Raw genomic sequence first — 18,557 nt, 5'->3', positions numbered from 1 at the left:
TTTGGTGCTATTGTAAATGGGATGGATTCCCTAATTTCTCTTTCTTCAGTCTCGTTATTCGTGTATAAAAAATTTTACCTGTGTCAAAATGACGTGGAAGACTTTTGGAGAGAATAACCCTTTCAGAGTGGCAGCAGGTCAGTGATGGAGAGCAGATGGTGCCTAAGTGAACAACCAGCAGGCTGCTCTGCACACAGTGTGTTCAGGGCTTTGGTGGGATTTTTGTTCTTATTTTGTTTTTCATAAACAAGAAGATGAGAGATACTGACTTAATGGCTTTGCTCTTGAATAAACGGGCAAAAGCTGATCTTTGAGTGAGAGTAGCAACTTCAGTAAGCTTTATTTTATCGTTTTAGTTACAAACACTAATTTAGCACTTACTGTATACCAGGCCCTGTTCCAAGTACTTTAAACAGCTGCTTAGGAAAAGTGCCCATGACAGCTCCGAACTTATTTTCCTCACCAGGTGGATGTTACAGAAGTCATGCTGGGTCACAGGAGTCCTACGTGGGACTCAAACCCAGGGCCTGGCCAGGAGCTCAGTCCCAACTACCACACCAGGCTGCCTCTCTACGAGTCAGATGCATTCCCGGGCGGTACACACATGGAGGGCTTGAGTGTCATACGGGGGGTAAAGGTCAACTATCTCCGATACAGTCTTAATCTGGAACAAAGCCAGAGCCCACCCCCACAGTCAGTCTCTGAACTGCTGTAATACCTTTCCCATAAAGCTCACTACGTTCCCTGGATCAGGCCCTCAGGCCTGAACTCGGAGCCTGGATTTCATTTAATTCTTGTCTTTGAACACCTTAGTTATCTGTGATCCAGCTTATAGCTGGTTAAAATAAGCAATGTGGGGAGAACGGAAGGCACTGCCCCAGCAGGAGGGATTAGACAGACATGAGAAACGACAGCCGACAGTTTGTAAGCAAGGAAAGATAAAGAATACAAATCGGAATCAGCTGCCTCCTTCGTGGGGCCAGTGCGGACGGAAACAAACGCCCACGAGGGGCAGAGCACGGGAAAGAAGACCTCACTGCGGCCCTGGAGTCCTACAGCGCACCTGCTCTCCACACTGGGCCAGTTTTTCAAGGACGATTTTCTGACCACCTTGCATAATTCAGCACTTGCCCAACCTAAACCTCATTTCCCCGCAGAAATGAAGGTAAAATAGGATTGTTACTTTCTTTCAAAGTAGGTCCATTACATGACACTTTGTTCATATGTTTGTGTCACGTAATTTCAGAATCCAAATTCACATGGAATTTCTATGCTGAATTTTTACCTGGGCCCTTCCAGACCTAAGTTTGTTTTTTTCTTAAAGTGCCCTGTCCACTCCAGCTTTGTTTGATGACAAAATTGAGGCTCAGCTTGACCTGCCCCAGATCCTTCCAATTTGTCGGTTAGACTCATCAGTGCTGCTGCCAACTTGATGTCTCCTTAAAAGGGTGTTTTAGAGAGGCAGAAAATGAAATTGCATTGTTTTTCCCTTTGGTTAAGAGATCAAACACCTACCAAAAGCCCCTGGGTTAGTTTCCTGGGAGATAAAAATAGTTCATCATTTTCCAGCTCGGAGCATATAAACTACGTCCGATGAATAATGTGTGTGTGTGCCCCAGTAATTTATCGAAGCCATAAACTGACATTTTAAATATATTTATTTCCAACCACACTGGAAACCACACACACATAGAAAAAAGCATGAATTTATACCCTCAACGCACATAACTGCAGAAGTATTTGACTCCACGCTGACACTGTTGGTATTTTGCAGGCTCCAAATCTGATAATTTATAGACACCTGGGATAGAGTTATTTTATTTCAGGACCACAATATTTTGCTATTTGCAAAGTTGCCAATAAAAAAAATAGTTTACGATTTAATTGTTTGAATTAACTCAAGACCTCGTTATCCTGCAGAACGTTATTATAAATGATCTAAGAGCTCACAGTGGTCCCGAGCGCACGGGAAGGAAACACCCGTGTGGTAATAGTTCTCGAAAAGCCAGGGTGTGCAAGATAAAACGGCACCTAGCCTGCAGGGAGACACATTAAGTCAGTCTGTGATCCACTGCCAGCATCCTGACTGGAGCCAGTTTCTAGGCTCAAGTCATCATGACCTTTGTGAGTCCTGAATCTTGTTCCAATTCACAATTAACTGTTAATTGACCAGTATTTTCAAACCCGCCAGCCCCAAACCCGAGTTAGACACTGCACTGTCGGATGCACGGTTTCTTACTGTTGTTTCAAATGATGCAGCCACAGCTTGTCGGCGAACATTCTAGAATCCCAAATGCTTCTTTAAAGTCTGTGTAAGTGTGTGTCTGAGAGAGGATGGAGAGTAGGGGGAGAGGACTGAAAACACCCCGTAGGAAAACTCACTCATCCACTGTGGAGTGTGGGGAAATGACAGGCCATCTCTCAAAGAAAAGTAGCTCTGATTCCAAAGTATAATTTTGGCGGGTCCTTCTGACTAAGAACTTACTCTTCTGGTGTCTTCAAGGCAAAATGGTTTTCAACCCGAGCTGCATTTTAGAATCCCCAGGGGAGCCTTTAAAAATTCCCATACCCCTCCTGCACCCCAGACCAATTCAATAAGGATTTCAGTGGGTGGGTCCAGAAGGTTAGGGGGTGGGGGTGGGGGTTCTGGGGGGAGTTCCATCTTGCTGCCGAGGTTGAGAACTACTGCTTTAAAAGAGGCTGTTGGTTCTGCTCCCTTACCCACAGCCTGCCCGCTGTGCCCTGGGCTGAGGCTTTCATGGATGATCTCATTCAGTCCTCGCCACAACCTGTGAAATAGATCGCACTGTCCCCGTTCAGGGAGTGAGGATATGGCCTTGGAGAGCTCAGTTACTGGTCCAAATTGCACACCTGCTTCGTGCTCATACTGACAGCTGGCATGCTTCTGAAGCCGTTCTTAATTTCTGTGGTACACAGAGTACTCCTTCTCCATAGCGACCAGGCATCTTTCTTCTGCTTTGTACATGCTCAGTTAGCACTTAAAAAAAAAAAGTTTTGGTTGATCTGGAATTTTCTAAATAGCTCTTCTTAGGCTGCCCAGAGGTTTCTAACTGGACTATTTCTCCATGACACATTCTTCAATCATTTGATTGACTCAACAAATATTACTGAGTGCCTACTGTGTATCTGGGATGAAGTGGTGACATTAGATACGAAAGTCCCTTTCCTCCTGGAGTTTATATACTAGTTGGGAGTGACAGACAATAAACACAAATAAGTCATTATATATGGTGGTAGGAAGATAAATGAGGGTAATGGCATTTTGCCTGGTAGGGAGGACGCTGCTTTAGCTAAGAAGGTTCGCAGGGACCCGAACAATGCAAAGGAGCCAGCCGTGTGAAGATCTGAGGAAGGAGGACTCCAGGGAGCAGAGCTAGCTGGTGCAAAGGTCCTGAGGCAGGCCTGAGCTTAGTTAGTGATCTAGGGACAAGTGTGGGCAGGGAAGAGCGATAGAGAAGGAAGTGAGCTGGGAGGTATCAGCAGAGGTCAGACTACATGGGGACTCTTTTCTTCCCAGTGTCTTTACAAAAAATAAACGTAAGACCTAACATCTTTACATAAGACCTGAAAAAAATGCTTTGACATCCTTTATTGCATTTAATTCATGAGATACAGAAATTATCATTTTCATTTAATGGATGAGGAGTCTGAAGTCTGTGGATGTTAAATGCCTGGAGAAGTCAAGCTCTAGGAGGTGGGAACGCTGAGATTCGAGGAGCCCCACATGACACAGGTCAGAATGATGCAGGATCGAGGGCTCTATGCCAGGCTGGTCATAAGGTAGTCCTTCCATAATGACAGTTGGCGTGATGAAGAGACACTGAAATCTGGTGCTTCCTCCTCTGACAGCCCTCCCCGAGTGTGAGCCGGTGCTCAGATGAGACTCACCTCTAAATTAGAAGTCACTGTTGTTAATGGTGTGTTCCACTCTGGCTTTGCACTGGCAGAAAATACACAAGTCGAGCATCGAAATATGGCAAGTGAGGACCCTCATTAGAGAACCTGAGTGACTTTTTATACATAAGTGACTTCCTTCTTGAAATAGCCCTCTCCTCTCCTCCTCAAATCTAGAATCAGTCCATTCTCTTGTATTTTAAGACCAGGGCTGTATTGTTTTCCACCAATATCTGTTTATCACCAGGAGACACCAGCAACATTCCCTTTCCTTTTAACTTTCTCTCTTCAGGTCCTAGGATTCATCCCACAATAATCACAAGTCTACCAGGGGGCACCTGGCTGGCTCAGTGGGTAGACAGTGACTCTTGATCCCAGGGTTGTGAGTTCAAGCCCCACATCAGGTGTAGAGATTACTTAAAAATAACAAGTATCCCTTGTCTCCTGGGGAGAAAGCAGAGTTCTTATTCATTTGGCAGACAATTTCCAAGCTTCAACTGTACAGCAATCCTATGCTTGTGTTTTGAGAGGCATCAGATAATCATCCTGCTTTCCCCATTTCTGATGAAGGCTTCTTTGGTCCTCTATCTCTGTCTCCCCACAATTGTTTCTTCCCCAAGGCAGCACCTAGCCTAGCCTTTTATGTGAGCTATTACATGATAGGTGTTTAAAGCAGGGCAGGACAAAATATATTTGATACAGAACAAAACAAAACATGTTTCTCCGCTGAGGTCCGCCAGAGAGCTAATTATAGTTTATGATTCTAAAAGGCAACTTTTAATTCACTAGTGTTGGCAGTCCGTGGAGATTGCAGTTCAATAAACGGTTTGTGGTCTGCGTCACGGAAAACACAAAAGGAAAACATCGATAGATTTTTGGCACATCATTTATTTTCAAACAAACTAATAAATGGTCAATGTAATTGTTCAAAGAAAAGCTTCTCTTATACTAGAGGGCTTAAAGGAGCTTCACAGAAACCTTACGTCTTTCTTCTTCTTTATATTACTTTTTGTTATATTATTTTTAGTCTTCTTGCCAACATTGAATCTTACAAAGGTGGTATTAGAGATCACCTTTGGGCACCAATGGATTTAATTCTGACTTCGAGATTTAAATCCTCCTTTCTTTTTCTGTGACATTTAGAAATATTTTTGAAGTATCCAAAGAAATACAATCATTATAAAAAAAATTAGGAAATATCCACTGGTAACATTTTTGATATACATGCTTCCAGACTGTTTCTATGTCTGTGAATATGTATATAATATATGCTTTACATGGATATAAATGACTGTTGTTTTCTGCTCTTTTTTAAAAAGATTTTATTTATTCACTTTTGAGAAGGGGGGTCAGGGAGGAGGGGGAGAGGGAGAAGCAGGCTCCCCACTGAGCAGGAAGCCTGCCTTGATGCGGGGGCTCAATCCTGGGACCCTGAGATCATGACCTGAGCTGAAGGCAGACGTTTAAGCAACTGAACCACCCAGGCACCCCCACTATATTGTTTTTACAAAAACAGAATTATACATACTCTTTGGTAACCTGCTTTCTTGGCCATTTGATGGAATATTGTTCATTTGACCCTACCTTTAAATAAGAGCAAAGAAAATTGGAGGATTTCCCTTATACCCTTCTTTTAGTAAGGAATCACCTTTACCATTACAAAGGTCGTTTTTTAAATAAATTAACTTCTGTCCCATTGTGCTGCTAAAGCTTTACTTCTTTTTTTTTTTTAAGATTTTATTTATTTGACAGAGAGACAGAGCACGAGTGGAGGTGGGGGAGACAGAGGGAGAGGGAGAAGCAGATTCCCCGCTGAGCAGGGAGCTGGACATGGGGCTCCATCCCAGGACTCTGAGATCATGACCTGAGCCAAAGGCAGACACTCACCTGACCGAGCCACCCAGATTTCCCAAAGCTTTACTTCTTGATGCATCGTTATTAATGTGGCTGAAGAATGTCTCTCCCCGTACTATATAGAAGTGTAGTGCAACATTTTTAAACTCTAAGATGTACAGCACAGTGCACAAGGATCTGGATCCATTCTCGGGGCATTTAAGGTGCCATGAGGAACAAGAAAACCATGCAGACTGTCTCACTGCAATGCAGAGTCAGGAGATGCAGACAAAATGATGGGATTCTGGGGCGCCTGGGGGGCTCAGTCGTTAAGCATCTGCCTTCGGCTCAGGGTGTGGTCCCGGCGTTCTGGGATCGAGCCCCACATCAGGCCCCTCCACTGGGAGCCTGCTTCTTCCTCTCCCACTCCCCCTGCTTGTGCTCCCTCTCTCACTGGCTGTCTCTCTGTCAAATAAATAAATAAAATCTTAAAAACAAATGATGGGATTCTGAACGAGGCAGCATTCTGGGCCAGGGCTGGGGAGATTGCATGCAAGGGGTGAATCTGAGGTGGGTTTTTTATAGGATGGATGAAGTTCAGCAGAGGAAGTCCTGGGAGAGGCGGAGGGAGAGAAGAGGGAAAACTGATCAGAGAGAAAACAGCAGGAAAGACATGGAGGTAGAAGAATTTGAGGCCCAAATTTCCCGCCCGTGAAATTGGCAGTCATTTTCACTTGGTGCTGACAAAGGTCCGGTGAGATGGGCAGCATGGCTGTCCGCGGTTGGAGTATAAGTCATACCACCTTTATTTCTGGAAAGCAGTTTTGGGCACATGCATTGATAGCCTTAGAAAGCTCATACTTTTGGGCCTAATTATCCCATTACTGGTGCAATGAGTATAGATGTGGCCAAAAAATCCACGTGCAAGGGTCTGCATCAAATTGTTCCTCTTAGTTGTAAGAGTTTGGGAAAGCCCCTAAACGTTCAGTAGTTTATACAAAATCTGTAATGGTATATAATTTCCAATTTTTCTACCCTGAGCTGATATTAGTCTTTCTTTTAATTTAATTAATCTGAGGCAGGCTTTACAGGCTGGATGAAGTGCGGGGAAGGGAGTAGGCCAGCTGGTCTGGAGCACACGTTGTATCTGGGGAAGTCCTGGGAAGGAAAACAGGAATTGTAGCGTGGAGAGCTTCCAGGGGAGGCCGCGACCTGGTAACTCGTTGGAGGCGGTGAAAAAGTCTACAAGGACACCTAGGGAGCTGTCAGTGTCCGGAGGGGAGTCGGAGTGCTGTTGATGCGTAGGGGGAGACATTTAAGTGCTGTTTTAGGTCCCCCAAGTTGGAGATGTCAGTGGTCAGCTGTGGAGCCCAGAAGAGCAGGCAGGCTACTCACTCACTCAGTAAACATTGCTTACGCATTTGCTATAAGCCAAGGGCTGTGCGGGGTCCCACAGATGCAAAGAGACGGGGCCTTCCATTCTAGTGGGAGTGCGTGGTGGGGGTTGTTGGGAGTGGAGGATGTGGCCAGAGGGAGGGAGTGTGGGAGGGGAAAGCTTCGGGCTAAGAACAGAACTGAAGCACCTCCTTGTCCTGCTCAGGGACTCAGCAGCCAGACAGGCTGGGATCTCAGCGCGTCAGGTGACAGGGGGAGGGATGCAGCTGGGACATGGTGGGCTGAGGCTGGGGGTTTGGGGCTTGGCTGTCGGAAGGAACCTTCAAGGAGGACGCACCCTGCCGTGCAACGGACAGTGTCCAAAGGGGCAAAGGAGCCTTGGGCCCAGTTCCAGAGGCAGCCATATCCCAGGGGAGCTGGTGTGAGGGGGACATTAGAAGCCACAGCAGGTCTAGGTGACCTTCAAAGTCAGGTGGGAACCTGCTTGTTCATGTAAGACATTATATTGGTTACCACAGAAATAAAACACCACTGGAGAAAGTTTGGAAAATAGAAACAATCCTATGGAATTAAGACAATAGCAATTACTGTTTTTGTGCATTTCCTTCCATAGTAATCGTAACATAGAGTTTTCACATAGTTCTAATGTCAAGGACACACGTTCTCTACATCTGGCACTTTTCACTTGACATGACAGCACGCACATTTTCTGGGTCACGACGTCGTCTTAAGAGTTACTTAAATAAAATTACATCAAGTAGTACAGTGATTTATTCCACTAGTCCCTTGACTTTGGCATTTGTTTAAAAAAATGGATAGTAAAGATCAGACTGTCATTAGAATATTCCGTGGGCATGCATATTCTAAATTATCTCCTTAGGCTGGATTCCCAGAAGTTATGTTAGTAGGTCAAAGGGTATGAGCCGGATTCTCACGGTTCTTGTCATCTTGTCATTTGTACTTGCCTCCAGTTGGCTGGTTCTCAACCTTGGGAGCACCGAAGACACTCCCTTTTCCTAAATTCTTTCCTCTCCGAAATTGGGAAGTCCAGGGCTCAGTATAGTAAAGGTCATTGTAACCAACCTCCTAGAATTTTCCAAGCCAGTGATCTCTGGTGTGGCCTTTGGCTGTTAAAGTCCCCGGTCGGAAGGGTCAGGAGCACCAGTGCCGAGGCAGTTGAGACACTCACGTTGCCATGTTGTGCAGACACGCTTACAACTTAATCCTAAATGACCTGTCGGCACTTGTCTCTGCTCCCTCATCGCCCCCTGCCCCCGACATGCTTCCTTGTATTGACATGAGGCTGCAGATGACTGACGGAAGAATGTTTGCCCTTCCTCTGGGCTGGGGCTGTGCCCTTCTTGGTGAGGCTCAGCTCAAAGCCCCCTGTTCATCCGTCCCACGGTGCACACCTCAGGGTGTTGGCTCCACTTCAAAGGAGCCCCGTGGGTGAAGAAAACACAGATAAAGGCGACGGGATGATAAGGTGGCCATAAGTCTCAAAAGTAAGTTTTCTGGCATTATCAATTATCACTCCATTCCAAATATGCGTGTGGAGTGGATATTCCAGTTGTGTGTGTGTGTGTGTGTGCGCGCGTGTTTAAAGGCCTTGCAAAGAACTGTGCAATCCTTTATCCCCTAACATGCTGTGTTTGGCATTAGAAAGCTGTCAGGGCTGACTTGTAACTTGGAAGGGGTAAGAGCAGAGGTTCAGGCAAGTATGGGCTGGTTTACTTGGGGGACAGCGGAGTGTGACTCCCGCCGGGACCCACCCCCAGGGAGAGCACTGCTCCTTGAAACCCAAATTCCAGCCGGTGCACAACGTGAGACAGAGTCTCCAAAAGAAAGGGACACTGGCTGTAGAAGGCCTTACTAGTGCTCCCGGCAGAGCCACCCTCCCTGGGCTGTCAAGAGCACTACGTTTGTCGTTGAATCGTAGAAATGAGTATTCTGAGAGTATCTGTGAGTATCTGTAAGATCCACTGTGTTCCACTCACACCGGTGCTGCTGCCATTCGAGCAGGAAGATGGAGGGCGGGAGAGATGGGCGTGCGTTCACTTTCTTGCTGACCTGCGGGCTGTACTGCTTACTCCTGCAGATACAAGCAAGGGCGAGTCCTGCAGGGAGAACTGTACTTGTCCCTCCTGCTTGCTCCGGGCCCCGACCATAAGTGACTTGCTCAACGATCAGGACTTGCTCGACATCATCAGGATAAAGCTGGATCCATGTCACCCGACAGTAAAGAACTGGAGGAATTTTGCCAGCAAATGGGGCATGCCCTACGATGAGCTGTGTTTCCTGGAGCAGAGGCCTCAGAGCCCCACCCTGGAGTTCCTGCTGCGGAACAGCCAGCGGCCGGTGGGTCAGCTGATGGAGCTGTGCCGGTTCTACCACAGGGCCGACGTGGAGAAGGTCCTGCACAGGTGGGTGAATGAGGAGTGGCCCAAGAGGGGGCGTGGACACCAGCCCAGGAACTTGTAGACCTCCGTGCCTTCGTACTGGCCTCTTGGGACCTCCAAACAACCACAGGTTAAGGAGCAATGGGGATCTGTTATTTTTTAAGAGTTTGGGATAAGGACATGGAACCGTGGATATCGGTTTTCCCCAAAGCTGGTGGGTTTTTTTTTGGAGGGGTAAGATGTGTTTTGGTGGCGGATTTTTGCTTGTTTAGTTTTGCACATTGGTTTTAATTTAATATTTGAATCTGGACTCGGGAAAGATACTTTGTAGACTCCTCTAGGGACCGTCGCCAAAGATGGCAATCAGAATGGATTCATGCCATGATGAAGATAAGCTTATCCTTTCCCTTCAATGCTGTGGGAGATTGACATGAGAACTAAGATTGTTGGTGGTCCCAGTCGATCATCATCCACGGGATCCTTCATGATGAACCGCGCTCCCGCACCTGACGAGAACGGCACAGAGAAGTCACCTCGTTTGTTCCTTTTTCGGGCATGAAGCACTTCGGTGAAATAGCAGGATATGGGTATCCTGGGGCCGTACCTTCAGAACGTACGTGCCAGCTTTTTTATTCCAGTACTTTGGTACCCTATGCACTATCAAAAATGTCATTTGCTCAAGGATTTTTGGCAAGAAATGCAAAATCGGTGGTGGGAGGATGGAGTCCGGAATCAGGAGGGGAATGAGGACCTTGGGCAAGCTGTTTGACAAAGAGAGTCACAAAATGCCCTTTGTTACCCAAGACTTTTAAAAAATTAACTGAGTATTTACTTTTACACCTTTTATATGAGGCTGTTTCACCCCGAGATCAAGTTCAGTGAAGAAATAAATAAAAATCACCTGGCCCCTGGTTGACATGCAACCACTTCAGCCCCTGCTATCCCCGCTGGAAACAGGCCACTAACGAACTACACAGCGGTTTAGCCAAGAACAGGGACTCGGTATTAAAATCCAAAATCCAGAGGATTTTAAACCAAATGAAACATTGGGGTCCAAACAATATCTGACGTTCTTATTTGATGGTTTAAGGGGAGGTAAAGTGTGGAGGATGGAAGGGTTCGTTACTGGAGAGATCTGATTTCCTCGATGTTTTACAGGGTAATGGATACGAGACAAAGCCTTGCCTTGCTTGACAATTTCATAAAAGTGCCATTTGGTTTTGGCCTTGGGTTCAGACAATCAAGGTACTTCTTTCGGTTTGGTGGGATTCGGTATACGTCCCTGATTTAGAAAAGCAGAAATGACGAACAACACTGATTAGAGTACAAAAAAGCTTAGGATTAACTCAGAAGAAAATTATTTTCTCAGCCATGAGCATAGTTTTGCATGAACCATTCTAGCGGTTTTTATCAGGTGGCTAATACATACAGTCAGCTTTGCTATCAAATGTGAACTCCAACCTAGAAAAATCTATGGAGATTTACTCCTCACTTCTGACTCGGGGCTCCTCGCACCCAGCTCATCTTCCCTTGTCTGATTTATCAGAGAAATGTCAGGTTTATCACAAGATGTATTTAAAGGAGCAGCCCTTAATAAAATGTGGAGATTTTTAAAAATAGGTTCTTCTGCAGTTGATGTCCAATGAGGGGGTTGTTACATATTTACCGTTAGCTGGGCTCCAGGCTCCGTACAGAACTCATTAAGGGGGCTCTAATCTCCTAGGAATTTGATTTGATGTTTCGTGTTCTCGTTAATTTACACGTGACACCCGCCCCCATATGTTAGCCCAAAATTTGCTGTGGGAAAATACAGATGAGCTTTCGGCTTTCGTTACTGACATGTTAGGGAAGTGGGACGGGAAAGGGTTGTGACTATCAGTGTGGTAAGGACCCCCAGCGGGGGATGCTGTCACCTTGTGTCCCACCACCCTTGGGATACAAATGTCCTGCTGATGGCTGCCTGGGCAGGGCCACAGAAAGTCCCTTCCCTCTCGGGCTGCTGAGAAACTCCATCTTTTCATCACACTTCCCTCCTACCCATCTCCATCCTTGCTGGTTGTCACCCCAACTCAGCACCAGGCTGCAGGGGGCTCTGACCAGGTAGAAGCAGGGGGAGAGCAGAGAGGGAGGAAGATGCGAGGGAAAAGCCCTTTGGCTCCCTTTCCTCCCCCAGACAGAGACCGAAAACAGCAGGTGGAACCTCCACTCCCACCCCCAGCCGTCATTCCCATGGGGGGAGGGTGGGGAAGTTCAATCTGGAAAATACTGTGAAAATTTTCCCATAGAAACAGTTACACACAGTGATGAGGTTCTCTAGAACTGTCAGTCCTAGATTTCACAAATGCCTGAATTCAGAGTTTTTCGTAAACTGGCTTGGGAACGCAGGTCACTCTTGGCACTGCTTCTGTTTCCAATTCCAAACTCCAACTTTCAATCTCAAAACTGACGTTCGAGGGAACTCATTGTCATATGTATTTTGAACATGGCTATTGTTCCTAAGTGTCTGCTGAACTCACCTCGGCGTTGGATCAAAAATGTTAAGACAGGATTCAGGTGATTCGGGTATGGGCGGAGCGGAGTGTGCTCCTTTTCCGTCAAATTCGGAATTCCAGGAAAAGTGCGTGACCACAGAGTACCACCCCCTCATCTCCCCATTTGGCATCATTACTTGCAAAGTCCTCATTGTTAATAATTTCCAATCCTGGCTATGAAATCTTAAAATTCCTGTTTATAATTGCATGGGGGAAGTGCCAGGGTAGACAGGACTTTTTAAATTTGGGAGTTGACACGACCATGCTGTTTGGATTTGATTCTACCATTATTTTCACATACTGACATCTCTATCGATTGACATTTATCTTATGAAAAGGTTCAATTATTAGAAGTATGATGTTAGCAGAGAGAAATTCGGCCATAAGTTTTTTAAAATACAAGTTCTTTTGGACTCTAGGCTTTGATTAAATGTATGGTGCTTTTGTCTCTGTTACATGCAGGCATATCAAAGAGTAATCCTCAACGGAAATAGAACCAGCACTCAATTGCGTAATAACCCAAAATACTTTTTAAGTTAATTTTCAGCAAATAAATACTGAAACAGCAGGGCACCTGGGTGGCTCAGTCGGTTAAGCATTGGACTCTTGGTTTCGGCTCAGGGCACGATCTCGTGAGTCAAGGGATCAAGTCCCGTGTGGGGCTCCAAGCTCAGCAGGGAGTCTGCTTGAAGATTCTCTCCCTCTGCCCCTCCCCCCAGTCGGTCTCCCTCTCTCTCTCTCTCTAAAATGAATAAATCTTTAGCACAAATACCGTAACAGCATAAATATGCTGAGACTTCACAACAGTTAGAGTGGAAAGGAAGGAAATCACTTAATGATTAATTAATCAAATAACTGTTAAAACGTAAGTTCATTTATACGTAAGAGTTTTTCTCATCATGTGTTCCTAGGGATCTGGGTTAGAACGAAACTGCTTATGATGAGGTCCTTTGCCATTAGAAAGATGAAATCACTTCAGCTGCGTTCCAGGACGTAGTGTTTCAAACAGCACTCTCATACCGCAGTGGTACGTAGTGAGGCTTGATGTTATGAACCCGATTTGTTTGCTTGCAGTGGAAAATCACTTCATGTGAGAAAGGGAAACAAATCCGCCATAAACATCACATACACCCAAGATACATACACGCCTGAGAGACTCCAACAGGTCACGCATTTCTTAAATTGTGAGATGTGAAATGGTTAGGGCTTCAGTTTTTGCCAGGATTGCCCACCGATATTTCTGGATACCCCGTATGCACAAGGCACCCATTTTGGTGGCACCCAATAATAGTCATTAACAACATAGAAAATTCCAGGTAGTAGGCAAAAGATGGTACCCGTCAGGGTCTCCCTGAGAGTCATTTTTATGTGGTACTGCCCTCTGCTGGAGCCTGAAATTGGCACACACGTCCTTTCTGGTTTGGCTGCCTTCCCAAGACCAGCCCAGAACCCACCTTGCATTCGTTGTAGGTGGTACTGTAGAACCATTACCAGGAGCCCCGATACAAGATGGGAAGAGCTCGGTTATTTTCCAAATTGACATAAGCAGAAAGAGGCTGGCATAATTGAGATGAGAGTCCAGTAGCCCGAAAGTGCCCATCGTCACATGGCCCCTTCATCCGGGTGGGTTGTGTGACCAGTCTGCTCTACAAACAGGTCCCTGCTCTGAGAATTACGTCAGTAAGACTTTTCCTCCACGTGGCTCTAGAGTTAGCCATTTGTGGGTGTTTGGTGTTTCTCCCTTCTGATCTAGCGACGCTCTTTCATATTCAGGGAAGTGGCTGTGAGCAACAGTGGCTTTCCTGTGAAAAGGCAAAGGGATCGCCCTCCCTTAGTTACAGCACATGTCGACCGCCAGCACTAGCTTTCTTCTTCCTCTATAAGTTATAGTATAAAAATATATTCTTTTAAATACAACATTAATAACTAAGGTCTAGCAGATTTTCTTTCCCTTTCTTTTTTAAAGCAATAGATGTTTCATTTAGTTTTGAACCAAGACCACACCCTCCTTATAACATTCTCTACTTCTGCCCTTCTGTTCTATACTTTTCCTTGCCTTGGGTCCATGTTTCTGCTTTGTGTTTCTCGTCTCTGAGTCAGATTTCCTCGCTGTGCCCATGGCCTTCTCCCTCCTAGCTACAGACTAACGTCTGCTTCCTTTGTTCACTTACACGTGCAGGAGCAATTTGTTGGATCATCTTTCATATTTAATGACACTTTGGGCCTAATAATGTTAAAACTGTTTCCTACCCTTGTAACTGAAACATACACAACTACATTCGCCCAAAGAATTGATGAGAAATGTTCACCCTAATTTGTTGCACGATTTCCTGCTTGGGAATTCAGGCTGCCCCTCTGAAGCCTGTGCACTTGGGTATAAATGGATGAGGGCAAGTCTTGCTTCCCTGGTGTGTAGAGAAGCTCGTGGCCGTGATGCTAAACCATGTTCCGGGCCCGCTGGAGCCTTGGGGTGAGGGGGTGCCACAGCTGGGGTGCTGGCCACCTCGAAGCCCCCAGCAGACGAGAGCCTGTTCTCTTTCTTCCTGGGGCTGTGGCTTCGCTGAGAATGCCTCGTAGACGCCAACCCCACAGTTGAACTGAAGTGATCGGTCAACAGTGCAACTGGAGATGAAATGATGGAGTTTACTAACCCTTTTGGAAATGTAAAAAAAGCGTAGCTTCTCTTGACTTCCCAAGCTGAGCCACACTCTTCCATGTCATATGGCAGCCAGCGTCCCATTTTCCTTTGAGGCATGGCCTCAGAAGCTTCTCAGAAGACATTTCTTCAGCTGATAAAGACAATGCTTTTAAACAACTGAATTTTTGTGATACTGTATTTATGTATCTTAATGGTGCACTTTTTAAGCTGCCCTCATTTTGATCTTCTGTATGATTTTGTGTTTTTCTTATAAACAACTAAAGATTATTTTAACTCTAACAATGGGTACTACATTAGAGACTGATGTCAACCATTATCTTTAACTGGCGCTTTTACGTGGATTCCAGTGCAACCATTGATTCATGTGATCTGTTGGTCAGTCGTCAATCAGAAAACTAGTGAGTTTCTAAAATGTGTCCTGGACACTGGGGATGCAAAGATAAGCAACACCTTCCCACCCTCAAGGAGCCTATAGACGAGGGAGAACCTCTGAACAGGATGAGAGACGTTCCCAGAGAGAGCAGTGCGCGTGTGGTCCAGGAATGGGCGGAACAAAATTGAGAATCACTGAGGTAGGAAGAAAGACAGGTAAACAATCCAGCCAGGTGTTTCAGATGCTCTGCTATCTACATGAAGGATGGTTTTATGGTCACTTTCTGCCTCTTCTACCTTTCCATCTCTGGCCGTGGTGTGTCCTCCGAGCCGCCAGACGTCATGAACTAATCGACTCGACCTGTCCACGTGGACGCGTCTGCAGGTACCTCAAACTCAGCCTGTCCTAAAGTGAACCTGTGACCCCTCCTTCCAAACTTGTTTTTCACCAGAGCTCCCTATCTCACCACTCGCCCTGTTGCTTAAGTCATCACAGAGACCTTCCTCTCCTTTCCTGCCAATTCCACCTCCCAAACATCGCTTAAATCTCTTCCCTCCTCCCCACCTTCCTGACTGTTATCCTAACCCAAACAGCCACCCTTCCTCACCCAGTAAGGGCCTCCCAGCCAGTCTCCACGTAGTTGATGAATCGTGTCATCACCACATTAACCTCTTCTGTGGATTCTCATTTGCGAGATAAAGTCCTGTGAGACTGCCCCCCACCCAGCGCCATCTTGCTTCATTCTTCCACAGCTTCTGCTGCTTCAGCCTTGGATTCTAGGTCCCCAAGGTGGTTGTTCTTTTTCCTGCCCACATCTTCACCCCATGCCGCTTCCTCTGCCCTGTCCACACACAGCTGCATTCACACCTGGATGCACCGTCCTTCCCAGCTGATCTACTCAGCTCCAGGCCTCACTCTCAACACCATTAGCTCAGAGAAAGTGCACCCGACTCCCAGACTTGGTTGTCTTCCTGTCATTTACCTCCACAGCAGGAACCACAAAAGTAACCCCTTGATTGCAGTGTCGTCCTGCTAGGCACCAACCCCCCCGGGGGACAGGGGCCTTGTTCCCTTATTCACTTCTGGGTCATCAGTACTAACTGGCCTAAAAAATATTCTAAATATGCTGAATGAATGAAATGAAACTAGTGAATAAATATTACGTAAAGCAAAGTCTTTCTTTACATGGCCTGCGAGGAGGAAAAAAGGTTATAAATAGAAAATACAAAAAAGGGATTCGCTCCAAACCGTGAATGCCTCCGGACACTGGAACTCTTGTTAATTTTGATGAGGTTCACCCATTCCATCCCTCCCACGGGCCTAAAAGGTCAAAGCAAAAATGTGGAATTTACGTAGTGGTGACAGGCCCACAACTTTGTGAATATTCTATAAGGCACTGAATTGGGCACTTTGAGATGTTTAATATGGTTAAATTTCATGTTCGGTAAATTATACCCTAAGTGGGGGAGGAAAAGCTTGAAAAATAATCACCACTGTCCCCACAGGAGAAAGTGAGGCAGAAAGACCAGCTCCCTGCTGAGAGACGGGACCCTGAGGGGGGTGGGGAGCAGGGAGAGGGCGGGAGGGGGGAAGCGAGCAAGAAGCTGGTTGCACGCCTAAAACAAATGTAACATGCTGTGTCAACTACACTCAAAATTTTCTTTCTAAAATAATAAAATGAAATATAAAAGTAAAAACAGAAAAGCAGCAAAACAAGGAACTCGTCTTGACAGCCAGAAAAGGCTCTGCTCTGTGACCCCAAACCAGGCATGTGTCGTCCATCTCCTTAGTGACAGCAAGGTGACAAGAAGCACCCTGGGGCCCTTCCCTCCGCTGCTCTCCTCTCCATGCACCTCAGGGCTGAAGACCATGTTCCTCAGAGGGTCTGTGTAGTGAGGGACCGTGCTCCAAATGCCACCGCGTGTCCAACCACCTTATCCTTTAGGCACCTTGGCCCCTCCCTCTCCCAGGACAGAACAGGACAAAACACTGAAGAGGCCAAAGTGATCAGGACTGTCGCCGTGGGATTTGTACAAGTGATAGAAAATCATAGTGTAGACTCAATAAATAACACAAGGGAACCAACTGGACCATAAAAACAGAAGGGAATATAAATTGAAGACAAAAAATGAATTATGGTATTTGTCTTCCATCCAAACTTCTCCCACCATTTAAAAAAAAAAAAGGCCCTCAAGTTCAACTTCATGGTTGTCTATAGCTTCCTACTATCTCATCTTTCTCTTTTCCTTCACAGCCTAGTCTCTTGAAAGAGTTTGTCTGCTCTTCTGGTCTAGAACTCTTAATTTCCCATTGGATTTGGTGACTTGCTGAAGTCTGACTCCAGGGGAGGTGTCTGGCAGAGGTGAAGAATGACCTTCTAATGTAGCATCCACTTGTCCACACCAGTCCATATCCTCATATAGACAAGAGCTCATCTTGCTCCATGCATGGCCTCTAGTGTCCACTGGTGAGGTTCAAATCTGTTGACAAAGTGGCATCACAGACCCAACAGAGAATGGCTGCATGGGATCCAAGGAGCTGCTGGGCTGGAACTCCAGCCATGGCTCCTGCTAGGTGGATCTGGACATGTGGGGGGAATTGGACAGGTCTTCCCATCAAAGTCATATTTGCAGGGGCCTCCCAGGAAAGAACACAAGCTGAGAAGAGGAACCAAGAATATAGCAAACTCCTAAGGTACCAACACATGCTCATTGGAAGGAAGTAGAGGTTTTCACCATTCTATAGTGAGTGTTTCTTGAATCTTCCACCAGTGGAAGCCCCAAACCTGGAGATCCCTCCAAAAAATAACACGCCTCTGACAAACTGTGACTCAAAGGGGAGGGACCCATGTCCCCTCACTCAGCCACAAATTCCCCTGAAGCTTAGGCACCTTGACTGCCCAGGGTGGCCATGGCATAATGGGACCATGAATAGCAGAGTGGGGACTAGCAGTGCCTTTGACCCCCAGCTACTGTGGAACCAAGGCCATCTGGCTGAGGAAGGGTCCATCATGCCCAGGAGAGAAATGCCTTAGCTGGAGAAGCCTGAGAATCCCATGGAAGAGAAACACTGATGTGATGCTGCCAAGAACTCCCAGGGAAGCATTTCTGGTTGCAGAGAACTCAGCAGGTGCCAAGGGCCTCATGTCTCCTGGTAGGAGTGAGAAGCCCGGGAAATTTTTCCCTCCCTCCCTTCCTTCCTTCCTTTTCTTCCTTCCTTCCTCCCTTCCTTCCTTCCACCCTTCCTTCCTTCCTTCCTCCCTCCCTCCCTCCCTCCCTCGGCTTCTGAGACTCCATTCTCTCCCAGTTCTTTTCTACTTCTCTGAATTTTTTCCTTCTCATTTCCTTTGTGGCCTCCTCTTCCTCACTGTCTCACTAAATGTTGGTGGCCCTCAGTGTTGCATTTTTCCTTCCCTGCCCTTCTCATGTTCTACTCAGTCTCTCTGGCTTTGA

General features: G+C 46.3%; 1 protein-coding gene across 1 annotated transcript in view; it reads left to right on the top strand.

Moving 5' to 3' along the window:
- The window catches only part of EDARADD (EDAR associated death domain), a 48,676-nt gene extending 37,517 nt beyond the window's left edge, over positions 1 to 11,159 (top strand). Inside the window, exon 5 of the mRNA XM_034662462.1 lies at positions 9,242 to 11,159. Coding sequence (XP_034518353.1) covers positions 9,242 to 9,624 — 383 coding nt within the window. The 3' untranslated portion in view covers positions 9,625 to 11,159. The remainder of the gene's footprint in view (positions 1 to 9,241) is intronic.
- The last annotated feature ends 7,398 nt before the right edge of the window (positions 11,160 to 18,557 follow it).

The sequence above is a fragment of the Ailuropoda melanoleuca genome, chromosome 6 (genome assembly GCF_002007445.2).
Source record: "Ailuropoda melanoleuca isolate Jingjing chromosome 6, ASM200744v2, whole genome shotgun sequence".
In the NCBI taxonomy this organism is placed as follows: Eukaryota; Metazoa; Chordata; class Mammalia; order Carnivora; family Ursidae; genus Ailuropoda; species Ailuropoda melanoleuca.
Note: the sequence above shows the minus strand (reverse complement) of the source record. Positions and strands in the feature narration are given on the sequence as shown.